Source organism: Fundulus heteroclitus, chromosome 11 (genome assembly GCF_011125445.2).
Source record: "Fundulus heteroclitus isolate FHET01 chromosome 11, MU-UCD_Fhet_4.1, whole genome shotgun sequence".
Taxonomy (NCBI): Eukaryota; Metazoa; Chordata; class Actinopteri; order Cyprinodontiformes; family Fundulidae; genus Fundulus; species Fundulus heteroclitus.
Window position 1 is genome coordinate 10,451,319 of NC_046371.1, and position 18,344 is coordinate 10,469,662.

Below are 18,344 nucleotides of genomic sequence, written 5' to 3' on the forward strand. Positions count from 1 at the left end.
ACTGAGTAACTGCAGATTTGCCACATTTAAGATGGCGGACGCTCTGACGCATCGCAGCTTCTTCTAACTTCCGTTGAGTGTCTCGGACAACTCTGCCACTTCCTGTTTGTGGAAACCAGCAGAGCCCGCTAATTAGTTCCCACCCAAACAAATAAACAAAGCACAGCGGGACCTCCTTCCCCAGCTCGGACGGAAACGTTTCGCCCCTCTGTGCGGACATCTGCTCCACCCACCGAGCATCCTCCAGCCGTTTCTCTAACGACCGGTCGGTAGTTTCCGTCACTGCGCAACTGCGGAGCCCGTTTAGCCGCCGCCGCCGCCGCCATCCCGTGCCCAGCGACCACCCCCAGCTCTTCCACCCGCTGCGGGACAGCGATGACGAGCCAGCTGCTGGACACCCTGTCAGCCGCGAAACGGGTCTGGTAGGCGGCCGTAAGAAGAGTCTCGGCTCCCTGCTGGAAGACGGACGTGACCGGATGTTGAGGTTGTTGTTTGGGGGAAGCTAACGGCCAGGTGAGTTAACGGTTAGCTGTGCTAGCTGAGACCTGAAGCCCGGGCTGCTGTTGTGTCATGTTTGTCCCGTTGAGCTCACAGGAACACCCGAGACCCTGCAGGAGGAGCAAGGTTTTCTCTTTACTCGGTACTGTAAATAACCGGGATTATTAACATAGTTTATTTAAACCGTTTTCATTTTTTGTGTGGTTCGTCTCGCGCCTGGGACTTTTAGACCTGTTCAAACTAAGATTGGTTGAGTTTAAACTTTGATGACGTCATTTTTAGGGGAAAAAAAGGTTTATTTCTGTGTCTGCAATGCTTTTTTATCGGGATTTCTTTTTTGGCGTGGGACTTAATCAAAGTTGTTTCTAAGACCTGAGTAAGCATGGGGAAAAAATAGTGTGGAAAAACTTATCCATCCATCCGTCCGTCCTTTAATCTGTGCCATCCAGCTTCTATATTTATTTAAAGGCTGACCCTTTCATAAGTTCAGAGTAAATTTATTATTTACGCGTTCAAAATCAGAATATGCTAGAAAAAAAGAGTTTTGAAGTTTGAGTCTGAAATGTTTTTTTTTCCTTCTCCACAGATCAGTGTGATTTGTGTTCGTTTGACATTTTATTTTCCAAACCCCTGCCATCTGAACTGTGATTAAAGTCTGCTCCGCGACAAAAGGGTGTCCAGTTAAACCTTATTTAATCGAAACAGAAACCAGTTGTATAATTCTCTTATGACACAAATTTAGATGATTTTATAAAGTGTCTTTTAAGTTCAAATTGTTTGCTAAAACTTCCTTCTGTGTTCCTCTTCGTCTATTGGGCTCTTCTCCACCTCCCTTATAAATATCTATCTAGTCTTGGCAGGAACTCAGGAATTGCTGCTTCAGTTTTTTGCAGCGATGACCCACACAGCTATACGGTTATTGTGACTAGTAGGTTTCCTATTTTTAACCGAAAGCTTTTATCCACTGTGTTTTTGTGTCTGTATGATCATATCCCAAGGAAGAACAATGGAAGCTGAAACCACTCAAATGCACCCATTGGAGTTAGCAGAATGATTGCGTCAGCTCATTGTCTCCTTTTAGTTAGCAATCGTTAGCTTTGGATTAACAGCCTTTGGGCACAAAGAGCAGGAACCACCTCTGTCCAAGAAAACAGCATAAACAGATTGAAATCCTGCTGCAAAGCTATTTTCCCAGATGAACTCCTCTGATTGTTTTGGAGCATCTTGAAAATCTGCCAAGATCTGTCCACGGTTTCCGTGTGACGCCTCCTGACAAAATCTCTGTTTGGGTTTTTTTTTCTCTTGCTATCTCCCAGTCCTGCCCAAGAACAACTCTATGAACCAAAACAAACTATCCACAAACAGTTTGGTGGTGATTTTTGTGTATTTCTGTCGTCATGGGGCAGTAGTGACGGCTAGGAAGCTCAGAGATCAGAAGGTTGGATCTCTGCATGTTTAGCCAGAAAACGATCCAGATCTTTACTGTCGGGGGAGAACCTGTGGTTAAAAAAAAAACAAAAAAAAAAAACGCAACAATCTGGTGGAGAAGTTAGAAATGCATTAAGCTCGACTGAAGAGTGTGTCGCCACCAGTTAACTTGTCTTTTTCTCCACGCAGCACACTCAGCAGCCTGGTGACGACCCGATAAATCAACCCGCCGCCCCGTCACCATGAGCGCCATGCGCGTGGACGCCAAAGTGGTGATGCTGGGGAAGGAGAGCGTCGGCAAGACGAGCCTGGTGGAGCGATACGTTCATCATCGGTTCCTGGTGGGCCCCTACCAGAACGTGAGTGTCAGCTGCCCCCCCCCCCTGCAATCTGCATGTGGGATCTGTCGCTGATCTCCCCCCCCCTCTGTGCTGCCTGGCTGAAGGTTTTTAGTGCTTATCCTGAGGCGGGTTCTCCGATCTGTGGTTGGTCACGTCACGGAAATCTCAAATGGAGACCCAGTGCGGTCGGGTCACAGTGCGTTTAGCCATTAGAGAGGCATTTTTGTTTAGATCTTAACGTGGAGACTTTCTTCATGCCTGACCTTTGTGCAGATTTAAGAGGGAGCTTGTGTGACTTTTAGCAGTTTGTGGTGTTAAATCAATTGAAAACCTCAATATGAATGACTTCTTAACTCACAATTTACTCAGAAATGTGACTAACACTGTAGTCTGGCCTGTTTCGCCTGAAATGTGTTTTAGTGGCTAAAATCCCCCTAAGAAGTAAATTATAAAAATCCAGCTGACCTAATAATGTGCCTCTCCATGTTTTGTCGCATTCTTTAAGGAAGTCCTCTCTTTTTTTTTTCTTTAACTTTATTAATGCAGGCTGAAGTTGGACGTTTCAGTTTCACCATCAGTAGCAAAAAAAAAAAGTTTTTCCCACCCAAACACAAGTAAAAACCTGTCCCGCACACCGCGTCTCTCAAAAAGTGTTCACATCAGTGGAACCCGTTCATAGTTTGTCACGTTAAAACCACCCATTCAATGTGTTTTGCATAAAGGGAAGCTCCCAGCAGTGTTTAGGTCTTTATGTCGCGTTGGGACGCCGTGCTTTGGTCAGACGAGGCCAAGATGGCAGCAAACATTCCAGCTGTTTGCAGGGGGGTGTCGCATTCCTGAGCTATTCTCCTGCGAGTCATCAATGCATCCCTGCTGCCACCAACACACCTGAATCAATAAATGGCTTCTGCAGAACTGGGTGACGTGTTTAGGAGGCGGTTCGGCCGTTTGATTCAGGTCTGATGGAGCAGACCTGAAGCCCCTGGGAAAGTTGTTAGCACTGTTATCTCTCTCAAAATCCAGGAGATTTTAAGTGAGAATCTGGGCACCTCTGAAAGACGAAGAAGCGGGCAATAACCGGGGCCACCGTTGAGTTAATGATCCAAACCATACGGCCATACGGCTAAAGAAAACCTGTTGGGTGAGCTGAAGAGAAGACAGGAGAGGACCCTGAATGATCTAGAGCAGTCCAGTCCCTCAGAGCGGCTAACCTGCAACTTTTAGACGCATCCCTGCTCCAGCAGACCTGAATCAAACAAGTGGCTCCTTCCCAGATCTCTGCAGAGCTGCGTGTGGGAATGCTGATGAGGGAATTCAACCATTTTATCCAGATGTGTTGGAGAAGGGACGCATGTAAAAGTTACAGGATAGTGGCTCTGGAGGACTGAGCTAGAGAGAAACGGTGAAGGTCCCGCTGCCTGCATGCGCCATGACGTGTTACTGGAGCGGACAGGGGTGGGTAAAATGGACTTAACGATAGAAATGAGGATAAAAGACTGTTTACAGCTTCTTGCAGCTTTTTGTGGCTGTGACTGCATGTGAATTAGCCCAATCAACACAAATACTGTCCTTAAAAAACATTTAATAGTGTAATATCTTAAAGCAAAATTCAAAATATGTTTCATAAGGACACTAACTAAATATAGAAGTGTGATTTTATTTATTTTTTATATATTTCACCAAACAAAAATGTGACTGCATTTAATTCTATTTTTTTTTATTTGATATTTATTGATGCTCTCAAGAAACCATCAATGAAGAAAATAGCAGAAAAAAAATAACAATCCTGACAATTTGGGGGTTTTCAGACACCACTAGTTGGAATTGATCACTGTCAAGATAAACTTAGTTCTTATCAGGAGAAGACATTTTTCATGAGAACGATAAAGGCCCAGCCCTGGGAGCGGAGTCAGCGGGCTTCAGTTTTGTCCTTCTGGGAGAAATGTTCACAGCCGGCTCTCCTGGGAGTGTTATGCAAATTATATCATTTGGATAAATATGCCTGGTTGAATTTACTGATATAAATCTCTATCATGGGTGCAACAAAGGAGGAACACACGGTAACGCTTTGGATGTGAAGGAGAAACGACTGTTTGATGCATAAAAAACGTTTCCCTTGCAGTTGCATAAGCTGGATCTTCCAGTGGCTTTGGATGTCTGTCTGCAAAATAGAGTCACGAAGCACAAAGTGTATTTGTTTGGTCTAATATTGCAGACCATAAAGTGCATTTGCTCTGGTTTACAGAAATAAATACTTTGCTAGTCGTTTAGTGTGTTTCCTGGTCAGGTAATGGCTGTGATTTGTACAATTTCCAGCAAGAAAGCACATGACCAGATTCACGTGGGACGTGAAAAGCTTTTTCTTTTTCTGAAAACGTAAACAAAAGCAAGGGGATTGATAACGGAATAATGTCTGTCTGGTTAGATCTCAGTTTCCATTAATGTTCACTCAGCCTGTAGGAGTTTAGACTGCAGAACTGCTTCCAGCCGTCGTTGTCTCGTCTTTAACGGCCCCCGTTCTCTCCCCTTACAGACCATCGGTGCTGCTTTTGTTGCCAAACCAATCCAAGTTGGAGACAAAGTGATAACTCTGGGAATATGGGTGAGTTGGCCACGCCCAGAATTTCCAGATGTGGATTTTGATGAGGTCAGAGAACAGAACAATTTCCCTGTGAGCCAAACTGACAGAAGCCTTCTGAGACTTAATATCATGAATGTTTTATTGCTATAGGGCTTTAATAAAGGCAGATACATTTAATTTATGGTTAAAAATCAGCTCTAATGCATTGTTAATTTAGCATATAATTGCTATTTATGCTGTTATCATTCTTAAAGTCACATTTATTTCCGCTTTTCTTACTCCATCTTGGAAGTTGTTTTTCTCTTTCTATACAATACATCCTTCAAACCCAGTTCTGTTTTTAATGAATAGCTTGTGAGGCTTTCTGGAGGACTTTCAGTTTATATCTTTGGATTTGTTTTCCCGCCAGGTGTCCTTGTACATAATAATTTCAGACAAAAAGTGTTTGTTCTCTTCCTAACGAACCAGGGTTTTCTCCACATGTAACCCGGCTATAAATATCCAGTCCACACCGGAAGTTTCAAACATTTCTTCTTCGGGTGCGATTTATTGCTTATTCTTAGCACATGATGTATACAGAGACCGAGAGAAATTAAAGAAAAATAGTATTTTCCATTGAGTGTGGGGTAGTCTCTAAGATGTATGCTAATTTATGAACACTTCAAATTAATACTATTTTGTGCCATAAAGTCTTTTTTCTGCTTTACTTGATGGTCCATGCTAACGTTAGCTTAGCATAGCGCAGTAAGTAGTAAATAAAGAACAGTTTCCATAATAGTTATACAACCAGCAGCCAGAGTTCGTTTACATCAAAATATAAGGTTGACATTTGAGAACAAATTAAAGTTTTAATTGTCTTATAAGTACAAAATTGGGATGATTCAGGAACGACTTGACTAACTTCTGGTGTGGACTTCCAGCATTGATTTTAGATATGTCAGCATCCTGTGACTGCAGGAAGGTATTCTTTCATGCGGGGAACTTTCCAAAGAAACGATGATAAATAGGATCTGTGGGCATGTTGTCACTTGGACCCTGTTGCACCAACTCAGTTACTTCTCCTTTGCTGAGTTGTTTCTCATAAACAAGCAAAGAAAAAAAAACAACAGCCTGACCTGCAGGCTTGTGACACATCCTGTTTAAATCATGAATGTGACATTTAGCTGGACAAGCCAGAAGTGACCACACATGGAAAGAAAAAGGGAGCCGTGGAGAAACCAGATATTTAGTCAGCAGCTTTTAGGGTATGTCTCTACCGGCTTTTAGCGTCTAGTGAAGGAAATGTTCGTCCATTCTTCTTTGCAAACGGCTCAAGCTCAGTCAGATCGGACGGAGAACGTCAATTTTCAAGTCTGGCTACAGATGATCAATTAGATGTAGTTCTGGACTTTGACTGGGCCGTTCTAACTCATGAAGATGCTTTGAGCTAAACTATTCCTTTCTAGTTTTAGCTGTTGGGCCGTCGTCCTGCTGGAAGGTGGACCTCTGCACCAGTTTCAAGTCTTTTGCAACTTCTAGCAAGATTTCTTCCAGGATTGTCCTCTATTTAGCTTAATCCCACAAACTCTAAACCAATATCAGTGCAAAATGAGTCTTGAACAAAGACCAGCGACACCCATTCCACATTTTTTGTTGTTTTCCATTGAAAACAACAAAAGAGGTTGAGTTTTAACAAATTTAATCCCAGTTTATAATAAATAAACCCACTGCTTGAAGAGGTAAATTAATTGAAGAATGAAAAAGAGCAGTATGAGGGAATATAGACGCTTATTGTAGATACCCTTCATTTTAAATCCCTTCTGAAAAGACACTGGTCCTCGATTGAGGTTAAAACTGAGGAGCGATGATTCCTTCAGATAAACTGCATATCTGATATCTTGCCTGATTACATTTAGGTTTGACAAAAATAGAGGTATGGTTCTTCTCAAATTCCTCACGTCTCTCTCTTCCTCCTCTTCGCCTCTTCTTCACAGGACACGGCTGGATCGGAGCGTTACGAGGCCATGAGCCGAATCTATTACAGAGGAGCTCGAGCCGCCGTGGTCTGTTACGGTAAATCCACACTGTCAGCAGAAATGATCTAAGAGCTGCAGGATGCGTTTCTGAACAACCACCCCGCTGCATACAGACGAGGACACTAAATACTACATAACTAGACGTAAACTCTGTGACTCTAGGACTGTTGGTGAGCCGGTAGTGTTTTGTATTTTGGCTTTTTTTCTGGACCAGACGGCATCATTAAATGCTCTGTGGAGCCTCTGTTTGCTGTTATCTCAGCTCTCTGTTGCACAGTGACGGGGCAAATGTAAACACAAAACTGGTCCTAGATACACAAACCCAACGTTATCACCCTCACCCCTAAGTCAAGTTATCAATGTGAGTGAAGTTACAGTGGAAAATATAATAAAAAACACAATAAAGTCCAATTTCTGCTTCATTAAAGAAAAACCTAGTCACTAATTAAAGCTGTTCTCGTTTCTTTAAAGAGACAGAAATCCTATTACTAGTTTTCAACAATATCAACTGGGCCACCATTATTGGCAGCTCTAAAAATCACTCCCAAGTAAATGTAACTGAAGCTTTTTTGAGATGTTAAGCTACCTTTTTAAAGTTAAGTAGAGTTTTTAAGAACTTTTAACTGGAGCTAATGACTTCCTGTTTTCTGGGGTATAAATATGAAGTGACACCGAAGGAACCCGCATTTATTCTTTCTCCACAGAGTGTGCAGAAGAGCAAGAAAGCTAACACAAAACGCTAACTGGTCAGTTGTGAGTGATGCCTGGAAAAAGGAAACCGCAAACATCTCAAGAATCAGTATTAATCAGTTTGAAATAACTGTGTTTCAGGAGCTGGCCAGTAATAGTAATTAATTCAGTTTATTTATTTAGTGCCAATTCACAACACCTCATCTCAAGGCACTTTTAGTTCAATTAAAAATCCCGGAGTACTTTCTATGTGAGAGAAAAGTAAAAAGATTATAGCGGTACTATACTAGGTCCTGTAGTGGCTTCATTTAGAAGAGAAAAAGCTAATTAGACAGGAATCTCTGAGCCAGTTTTCAAGTTTGGAAGATGAAAGAGAACACATACAGTTAGCCTAGCCTCGGCCAATAGCTTTGTTTAGGAGAGAGACGGGGAAACTCTATAAGACGGGGCCAAGTGAATCATCTTTAGAAGCAGAACATGAAGTTTTGGGCAGTATTTGCTCAGCCAATTCCCCAGCATCACAGCTAAACAGAACACCGGGCCAGATGTAGCTACTATGGAGAGAAACGACAAACAGAACATAAAGTTAAAAGATGAAGTAACAACAAATAACGGAAAATTGGAGAGTAGTAGGAAAATGTAGCAGAGTGAGGGAAAGTGGTCATTATATCCTCCAGCAGCCGGAGAAAGATCAGGGTACTCTAACTATAAGCTTTGACAAAAAGGAAAGGTTTAAGGTTAGTCTTAAAAGTAGACGGGGTGTCTGCCTCACGGACCAAAACTGGGAGTTGGTTCCACAGGAGAGGAGCCTGATAGCTAAAGGATCTGCCTCCCATTCTACTTTTAGAGACTCTAGGAACCACCAGCAGACCTGCAGTCTGAGAGCGAAGTGCTCTGTTAGGAATATACGGGGTAATCAGAGCTCTGATATATGATGGAGCTTGATTATTAAGGGCTTTATATGTTAGAAGAAGAATTTTAAATTCTATTCTTGATTTAACATGAAGCCAATGAAGGGAAGCTAAAATAGGAGAAATATGATCCCTCTTGTTGATTTTCATCAGAGCTCTTGCTGCAGCGTTTCGGATCAGCTGGAGACTTTGAACTATACATTTTTATCGTTTTTAAATTGGGAAAAAAAATTACCAACCAAAAATGTTTTAATTTATAATTATTAATTTGCCACAAAACCCTGTAAATGCTGTGCTGCTGATCTGATACCTGACTTTGTAGAGGCTCAGACCGCTGCAGAGATTGTCACCTCAGAAGGCAGGCATCCGCCAAAAGCTGGAGAAATGATCACACTTCTTTGGAAAAATGTGCATCTTTCTCTTAAATCCCAAAAGCTACATGCTTGTTTTTTTTTTGTTTTTGTTTTTTACTGCTCTCTCTGGAACTTTGTGTTTCCCAAATAGCCTGTGGAATTTCCCCGAGGATCACTCACCCTGCTGTCATGTCTTATTTTCCATCTGCCACTCTTCTTCTTTCATTTCCTTCTTTTCCTGTAGTTTTCATTCCCTCCATTCTTTCTGCCGGTATTAAATTTGAAGAATGTGTTTTTTTTTTGTTTAATATTGAAGCGTCTGTGTGGAGACGAGCTGACCGCCTCAGGCAGCTAAAAGTGTTTGTTTTCTCCTTTTGATTCCTGGCCTCGTAGATCTGACTGACAGCAGCAGCTTCCAGAGAGCAAAGTTCTGGGTGAAGGAGCTGCAGAACTGTGAGGAGGTAAGAAAGGTTTCCTTCACTGCAGCGGAACATGTTGGGTGTGTAATGTAGATTTTTATTATTTCATTATATAAAAGATTCAACTTAAACTCTTCACACGGTTGGGGTTTAAGTTTTAAAGTAGGTCGTGGCATATTGGTGGAGGCTGTACAGTCAAAATGAAATGGCTCTTAGATCTTCTGCCCTGTTTTTGATGAGTAAATGTGTTTTTTTTGTTGTGGTTTGGTTTGCATGGCGTCCTGCAGCACTGTAAGATCTACCTGTGCGGCACTAAGAGCGACCTGATCGAAGGAGACCGCAGCCTGCGCCAGATCGACTACCACGACACCCAGGACTTCGCAGAAGGTGATCTGTGGAATACTCGAGAAGGAAACATTAGAAAATACTCGGTCCTTTTAGAAGGTCTCGTTCTGGGAGCGTAGAGGATTTGATTCTGGGGTTCTCCAGCTCTGGTTTAGAATGTAAAAAATACTTTATAAAGAAAAACAACTTTATTTCCTGCCCCATTGTTTTACAATCCATCAATCACTTTTAGTTCAATTAAAAATCCCGGAGTACTTTCTATGTGAGAGAAAAGTAAAAAGATTATGGCGGTACTATACTAGGTCCCGTAGTGGCTTTATTTAGAAGAGAAAAAGCTAATTAGACAGTAATCTCTGAGCCAGTTTTCAAGTTTGGAAGATGAAAGAAAACACATACAGTTAGCCTAGCCTCGGCCAATAGCTTTGTTTAGGAGAGAGACGGGAAAACTCTATAAGACGGGGCCAAGTGAATGATCTTTAGAAGCAGAACATAAAGTTTTGGGCGGTATTTGCTCAGCCAATTCCCCAGCATCACAGCTAAACAGGACACCAGGACAGATGTAGCTACTATGGAGAGAAAGGACAGACAGAACATAAAGTTAAAAGATGAAGTAACAACAAATAACGGAAAATTGGAGAGTAGTAGGAAAATGTAGCAGAGTGAGGGAAAGTGGTCATTATATCCTCCAGCAGCCGGAGACAGAAGGTGATCTGTGGAATATTCGAGAAGGAAACATTAGAAAATACTCAGTCCTTTAGAAGGTCTCGTTCTGGGAGCGTAGAGGATTTGATTCTGGGGTTCTCCACCTCTGGTTTAGAATGTAAAAAAAAATACTTTATAAAGAAAAACCTTCTTTATAAAGCCCGACCACTGTAGAATTATTTGCCATAAAGTATATAGTGCATTTATATTTTAAATATGGGCTAAAAGAAGACAGTGAAAACCCTGGATTCTGTAAAAGTTAAGACTTTTAAACTGAAAATGGGCTAAAAGCTCTGGAAATCAGTCCACAGAGTCAGTAAGAACCTCCTCAGCTCTACGACTGGTTTGAGTTATTTCTGTGTTGAAATGTTTGAACTTGGGGAAGTCCTGAACTTTTATTATGAAGTGTCGGTTTCATAGAAACCGCAGGTAACCTTAGCCACCATCAGTAGTTCTCTTGAAGAAAGGAGAGAGATGAGTTGTTTAATTGGTTTTAAGGAGAATCAGCTTTGTTGAAGCGATGACGGCTAAACAGTAATCTAACCGTTTCTGTTTCTGTTCACAGAGATCGGAGCACAATATTTTGAGACTTCCAGTAAAACAGGAAAGAATGTGGGTAAGTTTTACTGGCAGCTGGTCGTCTCTGCTGTCCCATCGGAGGCGTTTCATCGGCTGTTAGATTGAAAAATAAATCAGAATATGACTGATTCAGTCTGGTTCTCTGAGAAAATGTTTAACACTTTACTGAAGAGACGTTGGGACCCCTTTAAAAGGATAACTGGATTCTGATGGATTGGGTCGGTTCTGAGACTTTTGACACTTCACTTCAAAAAAGGAACTAAAAATAAGTAGCATTGTCTTGAAATGAATGTATTTGTCCTTGGTTTGAGCAGGTAAATAAGATTTTTGCACTTAAAATAGGAACAACTCATCTCCATCATCTTATTTCAACTGCAGGATATCTAATGATCTTAGTTTAGGGGTAAAAATACTCATTCCATTGGCAGATCGTCTTTTTTTACCTGCTCAAATCTTGGACAAATACACTAATTTTAAGAAACGTTTTAGATCCGTTTTTAAAGTGTTCTTATTAAAAAAATTAAAAAAGCTAAAGAAAGCTGCCTTACAGAGAACTAACAGAATCGTCACTGAAATAAATAATGAAAAACAGTGATGGACACAGATATTAGGTGTTCATCAGGGAATTTCTAGCCTTAGCATGTTTTACTGTAGGGGAGAAATAAGTTGCAGGTTGACACAGAAGAGATTTGCCCTTGTTTGAGAAACCGCTGCAGAGACCGGAGGCGGAAGAATTAGGCAAGAGGATGATTGCTGAAGAGATGAGCCGCACGTCACGGTGTGGCTTACTCAATGCTTTAATGTTACCGAGTCACAAGTATGAAGGAGTGATGTTTAGAAATGGCCGTCGCCGCCTGAAAGATTGTCTCAGTTCAAGAGACGACTGTCTGTCATTGTTTTGTAATCCTGCTTCCTCGTCTGGACCCGGCAGAGAGTGATGACGTAGGGCTGGGCGATATGGATTAAAAAATAAATCTCCGATTTTATCCTACCAGATCCGATTAATTGATTTTTTTTTTTTCCTCCTTTTTGTTTCATAAAAAGAAATTAAAGAAATTATTTTAAAACCTTGCTTTTTATGTCAAGCATTTCATCAGGGAGTTGACCTGAATTCAAAGTGCAACTAAAAACAAGCTGTGAAACATGCATGTAAAACAAGATGGCAGCCGTGCCGTTATAAACAATGAAAATATAACAAAACATTTGCTGCTAGTGGTATTACACATTGAGCTAAGAACAGGCTTCACTGCACTTGGGAACTTCAAACTAAGTTAAAAAAAAAAGTAAATAAGTAAATGAAGTACCTCGTATTATGGTAAAAAAAAAGTTTCCACTTAACAATATTTTGACAATACATTTGCCTAAACATATATTCAGCATCGCATGCTGTTCTCTTCATGGAAACCCAATGAGTGTATTGGCAAAATAAAATCCAGATTTTCCAAAAATGAAATCTTAAAGAATTGTAAATTCAAATTAATCGTTTAAATCAATTTATCGCCCAGCTCTATAATGACGGTAGAACTGCAGCTCCTCTTATTAGACCAGCAGAGGGAAATAACCAGTGGTATCCAGATATTTTATATATATATTTTTTTTAATAATTTATGCATTATAGAGGTTCTAAAATGTGTAGAAAAGTTTTCAATTGGTTTTTATTATTTCTCTGGTCTGAATAAGTACGGGGGGAAACAAACAGTATGGAAAAACATCTGAGTTTCCAGACATTATCACGCAAAGACAAAATCAGAAGTTCTAAAGAATCAAGTGCTTCTTAAATGTATTTATGTTTCATTTAATTTTTTTGTTTTTCAGTGAAACTTCTTCAACTCCTTTTTTTTTTCAAACTCTCGTTACTTAGTGACAGAACCTACATGAATTTAATATTTTCTTTTAAAAGAAGGAGAATTTCACTGAATTTTCATTTTTTTATCCCGACCTTCCTGGATCAGTTTTAGACCGGGGCGAGTCTGTGGTTTTAATATTTAATCAAGCAAAGCACTGAAACTACTTGTTAATTTTCACAGACAACATAACGTACCAAAAAATTAACAAACACTCCTTTTAGAGAAAAACATAGATTTGTATTTTAGTCCAGATCTTTCAAGTCTCTAAGTCTAATAGATTTCAAAGATGAGTTAATTTAACAAATCGACGGCTTTTACCATTTTAGCCAACATCAGGATCGTTTTGTTTTATGATTTGTGGAATAGTCAAGATTATAAAGCCCAACTAGGTCACCTTTTTCTACACAAATGTTTGGAAAGATCTTTCAAACTCAAAGGAAACCAGAGCCCTGGTGCTATGACCCGTCCTGACAGGCCGTGACTTCCATGAACTAATAGAAGCTGACAGACTTTATTCTTCTCCTGTTTTACAGACGAGCTCTTCCAGAAAGTAGCTGAGGATTACAACAGCTCTGCTTTCCAGTTTATGACAGGTGAGAGTTTTCCCTCATATTTTCCCGCACGTTCAATTATCGTTTAAAAATTCAAAATAAAACTCAGTTGAAGCATTTGGTTCTGAGCACAAAAAGCCTTCTTAGGCCTGTTTACTTCAATTAAGACCACACAGCAACATTAAAATCAGCCAGACTGGATGGTTTTGGTGCGGCCTTCTGGGGTCCATCTAGAATGGATTCCATCCAAAATGGATGTGTGAGGAGTTCCAGACTCTTCTGAAAATGTACAAAACGTAACTCTGGAGATCATGGTAGTTTATCATACCGGTGGAAGGAAATCTAGCCCTTGATAGCAACAGGGGCTGCATGGGTTACCTATTCTACTGTCATCATTCCTTTATTTGTGTCTATATTTGAGAGGTACACCTAAACTAAGCGACTTTAGGAACATTGTTTCCAGCTGGGATTAGGCTAGTAGGTGGTGAAAAGCGCACACGCCTCCAAATTGCACATATGACAGTTTACACAAGGTTTAAATATCCTCAGGCTGCAGTAAATGTATTTTTCACATTGTAAAAAACACAAATGATGGATTTTGCTTACGAAGTTAAGCCGTACAAAATGCCGCTTCAGGTTAAAATCCTGTTCACAAGATGACCAGGATGCATGTGTGCAGCATCTGTACAGAAAACCCCTTCCAGTTTTAGGAGTGCACCACCCATTAGATGCACTGAAGAGTGTAAAAAAAAAAAGAGATATCACAGATTTTGTAGGAGACCCCAGAACATAATTACTTACTGTAACTCCTTTGTTTCTTTAGAGGAAACGGGTGTCGACTTGGATCAGAAGAAAGACTCATATTTTTACACCTGCTGCCATAACAACTGATCGGAGCACCAGTAACAGCGGAAAGAGAAGAGCCGCCTTCCCTGGAGTCAAAGCTGGATGTGCTGGCAGCAAATCACGCGAACAGACACCAAACTGTGCTATCCATACCTTTTTTTATAACGTGGTAATTTCTTTTGTGCCATAAGGAGCTAAGTAAGGAAGATTTGCTGCTCTGAAGCTGATACAAGGGGTAAAGACACTTGTGTTTTATCAAATGGTCACTTCTCGATTGCTCACAGGGAATCAAACCTCCCTAAAGCTGCTGTCAGAGATGGGAAGGCTGAAACAGGCCAATCTGGACTGACTGAGGAGAAAAAGTCCACCAAGTCAATTTAACGTTCAGGGGGTGGAGGGTTATATTTAAGTTATATTTAATCCTGTTGTTGAAGCTGTCTTCAGATGTTTTCAGAGTAAGCTGACCAGACAGAATACACTAATATGTTAACTTCGATGGAAAAGTACTGAGGCCTTGATGTCAACAGTATGAGGATGGTTTGTGTTTACATGCAAAAAGCTTCACATTGTTGGTGTTTACGACGTTTTCTGCCACATGACAGCCATGGATGTACGAGGAAAAACCGACACTCAGCCATCGTTAATCTCACACTGGTATAAAATTCATGTTTCCTGACAGAAAGAAAACTGCACCTCCAGACAAAGTAAACTATTATAGGATTGTTTTTCAGTTTATTTTCTCTGTTGGCAAGAATATACCTTGGTAAAATGGTAATGAACGAAAGAACCTAGAAGAGTCTATGGCAATTTATGACTTCTAAAACATGCTTAAAATTTCTAAAGTTATTTTATGCCAACACAGGAGCCAAACACTAATGCACGTTTTGACTGTGCAGCACAGCAACGAGCTATTTAGCTCTTTATAATATGAAATACCCGATGCATTAAATGTTGCACTACAAGTTGTGAGTTTTGTCAAAAGGTAGAAAAAGAAAAGTTTCTAATTTCTGCACATGGATTGCATGATCTAAGCTGCCTGAAAGGAAACGGATGCTGAAATCTGACTGACGGGTTTGGAGGAAACATTATATTTAACAAAGACGATCAAAGTTCTCCTACGGTGCGCTGACAAACAGGAAGAGCGCGCCTCGTGGTGAATGCTGTGATGTGTCACCGACTGTCTTTGCTCATTATGTTTTCAGAGTTTACCGTTTGGTTTGCTAATTTATTGCCTTTTAAGTTGTGCTGCAAGGTGAACCTTTGTTCATGTTTTGGTGTTTCATGAAATTTTGATGCACAATATTTTTTATTAAAGGCTGTTAAAGTTGTCCTGATTCTTTCAAATAAAAGCTTCTTGAATGAATGTTTTGAAATTCTGACAGCTTAAAGTATTAGACATTTTTTTATTTTTATTTTTTAAATAAATGTTAGAAATACTAAGGATATAATGGGGACTTTTCACCTGCACTGTCACTAGGATCGTGACTCAATTATTGACAGATTAATTTATTTTATTGTAGATTTGGTCACTGCCCAGTCTTAATGCAAACAGCTGAACACATTATCTGCTTTAAATAGTGAACACATGACAAAAATAATCAGATCGCAATTTATTTTAAAACCATAGCCCATTTTTTTTATGTTGCTACTTTTCTGTCTTCCTGTAGAAAGTAGTTGGCTTGCAATGCTTATAACTTAAAGGTTAACAGAAAAAAAATAAAACATTTGGGTTCAGTTATTTTTTGTTCTAATAATTTAACACATGATCATACAAAACCTTCCTATAACAATCCATGGGATTTCTAATCTAGTACTGCTAGGTAAAAGAAGATATTTTGTTTTAACAGGTATAATAAATATTAACTTATAAATATAACCAATTTTTATGACAACAAACCATGGGGCTACACTATTCCACTTAAGAGACTGGATTGTCAGATAAAAAAATATATATATATAATTTTCCCTCCTGCAAATAACTTCCCGCAATAACTAGCTGTGCTGCTAAATTATCCATATATTGGAAAACAAAATATTTAATTTCAATCAAGCCCATTTTGTTGTTACAGTGTTATAAACCTCATAATTTTCAAGGAAATGACGTAGGATTTTTTTTTATTCTGCTCATTTAAAATTTCCTTTGCAGCCAATTTTGCTGCAGTGCTAATGCTAACTTCAACAGGAATTTTGATGTGAATTGTTTATTCTATGTATTTTAACACAGTTCACAATCTAATCTATGAAATACTAATAAACGGTAGTATTTTTGAATAGCTTATGCTAACTTCCTGTAGCAGCTATCTATGCTGTAGTGCTAGAAACAAGCGGCGATTTGTTTTCAGCTGTTCTTTTTTTACATTTCTGCCATTCATAAAACAAAATAGTAAAATATGATTTTCGAGACAATAATTAGGGTTTTCTCTTCCTTTAGAAGCTACCTGTAGTATAATGATCATGCTAATGCATTGATTAAATGGAAAGTTCAGTTTCAGATGTATTTTTTGTCCATATAAAGAAAAATAAATACACTACCATGTGACTTATGAAACAAATATTAAGTTTTATTGAATTGCTTTTTATCTAACCAGTAGCTAACCATTGACGGGCTAATGCTAATTTATAGCGAAAGTGGAGTTTAATGCTTTTTTTCTGTCAATGCTTGTAACAAAAAAGGAGAAAATATCCAGACCTGTGAATATTTTTGGTTTAGTGCAATTTACAGTATTTTCAGTTATTCCAAAGAGCAATTTGGTAAATTTATATTATTAGATAAATAGTGTTATCCAAGAATATACCTGTTAAATGGAATTGGATTGTAGGCCTATTGAGACACGTTTTTGGTAATTCAGTTTTTACTACCATACCCTTCATATGTAGTTCTATGACATACATCTAAAAAAAAAAAAACACCAGACAAAAAAGTTTAATTTAATAACTTTCTGTTTTTTTATATAGGTTTATATAGCAGTGTGTTTTAACAGGTCAGTTGTTGAGCTCTAACAGGTCAAACTTACACTGAAATGACACATAAGTTGTTGGGCAATCGTAAAAAGGCATTTGTAAGGAGATGTGACTCTCACGGATGCAAAACCATTCCTTAAAAATATCTCAGACAAAATACACTCTAAGGCATTTGCAGATGACACACAGACAATATTAAGCTTGAAGACAGAGCAAAACCCGTGGCGGGAACACAAGCAGGAGTGTGAATTAGAACCTCTCACCTTCAATTTGAAATTCCAGATCATGTCAGTGGAAATTCAAGAACCAGAGGAGGAGGCGCCGACACCTGGGCCCTCCCTCGTCGACGTTTGTGCGTCACAGAACAGCATTTAAATAATGACTTCAGAGCACCATGTACACACTGGAGCAACTATTTCTTACACGTTTGCTTTCAGTCCAGCCACATAAAATGCCTTGAAGAATTCACAGTCCTAAAGCTTTTTTTTCTTCTTCTCTCTCTCTCTTTCTTTTTAGTATTTTGTCACATTATAACCACAAACTTAATGTATTTTAGGATTTTAAGGACTTTTTTTTTGTAATACAGCAACACAAAGTTGCGCATAATCGTAAAACGTCAAGTTACTTTTTACTATATGAAATCTGAAAAGCGAGGCAAGCAGTTCAGTTTATTTATATAGCGCCTATTCTCAGCACTTGAGTTAAAAGAGAAAATTTAATCAAATCTTAGCGACAGATTCCAAGTAATTTACATACATTTCAGTCGATCCTCCTGATGCAATCACGTTCCAATTGGTTAAAAAGTTTTGTATCTAAAAAAAATCGAGTCACTGACTTGTAGCATTCACTCCTCCTGGATACTTTGTGTCGTTGGCTTTGCAGCAATCCCTCATGCAGAGCATGCATGTAGCGACAGTGGGGAGGAAAACTCCCCTTTAACAGGAAGAAACGTCCAGCAGCTCCTGGCTCAGTGTGAACGGCAATTTGCCCCAAGCGACTGTGGATTTGAGAAAATGGAGCATAAACACGCACAAAAAAGAATACAGACGGACTGATCCAGGTGTACTTTCTACGTGTATTCAGTTTAGTGTTATTGCACTGAATAATACACAGCGCAAACAGTCATGTAAATAGAGATAACCTGTGTGATTTAAAATCATTATAAATACATCTGTTCAGCAAAAGCCTCTAAAGTTTGATAGAGAACATTAATTATTCATAAGACAGATCATTGGAAAACCCAACTTTTCCACAATACTGTAATTCAGCAATACTGA

General features: G+C 39.4%; 1 protein-coding gene across 2 annotated transcripts; it reads left to right on the top strand.

Moving 5' to 3' along the window:
- Positions 1–114: 114 nt before the first annotated feature.
- On the top strand, positions 115–15,441 carry rab24 (RAB24, member RAS oncogene family). Of its 2 annotated transcripts, none has more exons than XM_036142839.1 (9): positions 115–513; positions 2,116–2,285; positions 4,801–4,869; positions 6,822–6,900; positions 9,211–9,278; positions 9,524–9,623; positions 10,849–10,899; positions 13,243–13,302; positions 14,084–15,441. In XM_036142839.1, exons 2-9 carry the CDS (start codon positions 2,169–2,171, stop codon positions 14,149–14,151), a joined length of 612 nt encoding a protein of 203 aa, XP_035998732.1. In that variant the 5' UTR covers positions 115–513; positions 2,116–2,168; the 3' UTR covers positions 14,152–15,441. The 2 variants fall into 2 exon arrangements, with proteins under 2 accessions (XP_035998732.1, XP_035998733.1); XM_036142840.1 differs by lacking the exon at positions 115–513 and adding an exon at positions 538–640.
- The last annotated feature ends 2,903 nt before the right edge of the window (positions 15,442–18,344 follow it).

Coding starts and splice junctions, on each gene's coding strand:
- rab24 (XM_036142839.1), top strand. CDS start 2,169: ATGAGCGCCATGCGCGTGGACGCCAAAGTGGTGATGCTGGGGAAGGAG. Junction 9,624..10,848: donor CACCCAGGACTTCGCAGAAG/GTGATCTGTGGA, acceptor TTCTGTTCACAG/AGATCGGAGCACAATATTTT. Junction 10,900..13,242: donor TAAAACAGGAAAGAATGTGG/GTAAGTTTTACT, acceptor CCTGTTTTACAG/ACGAGCTCTTCCAGAAAGTA.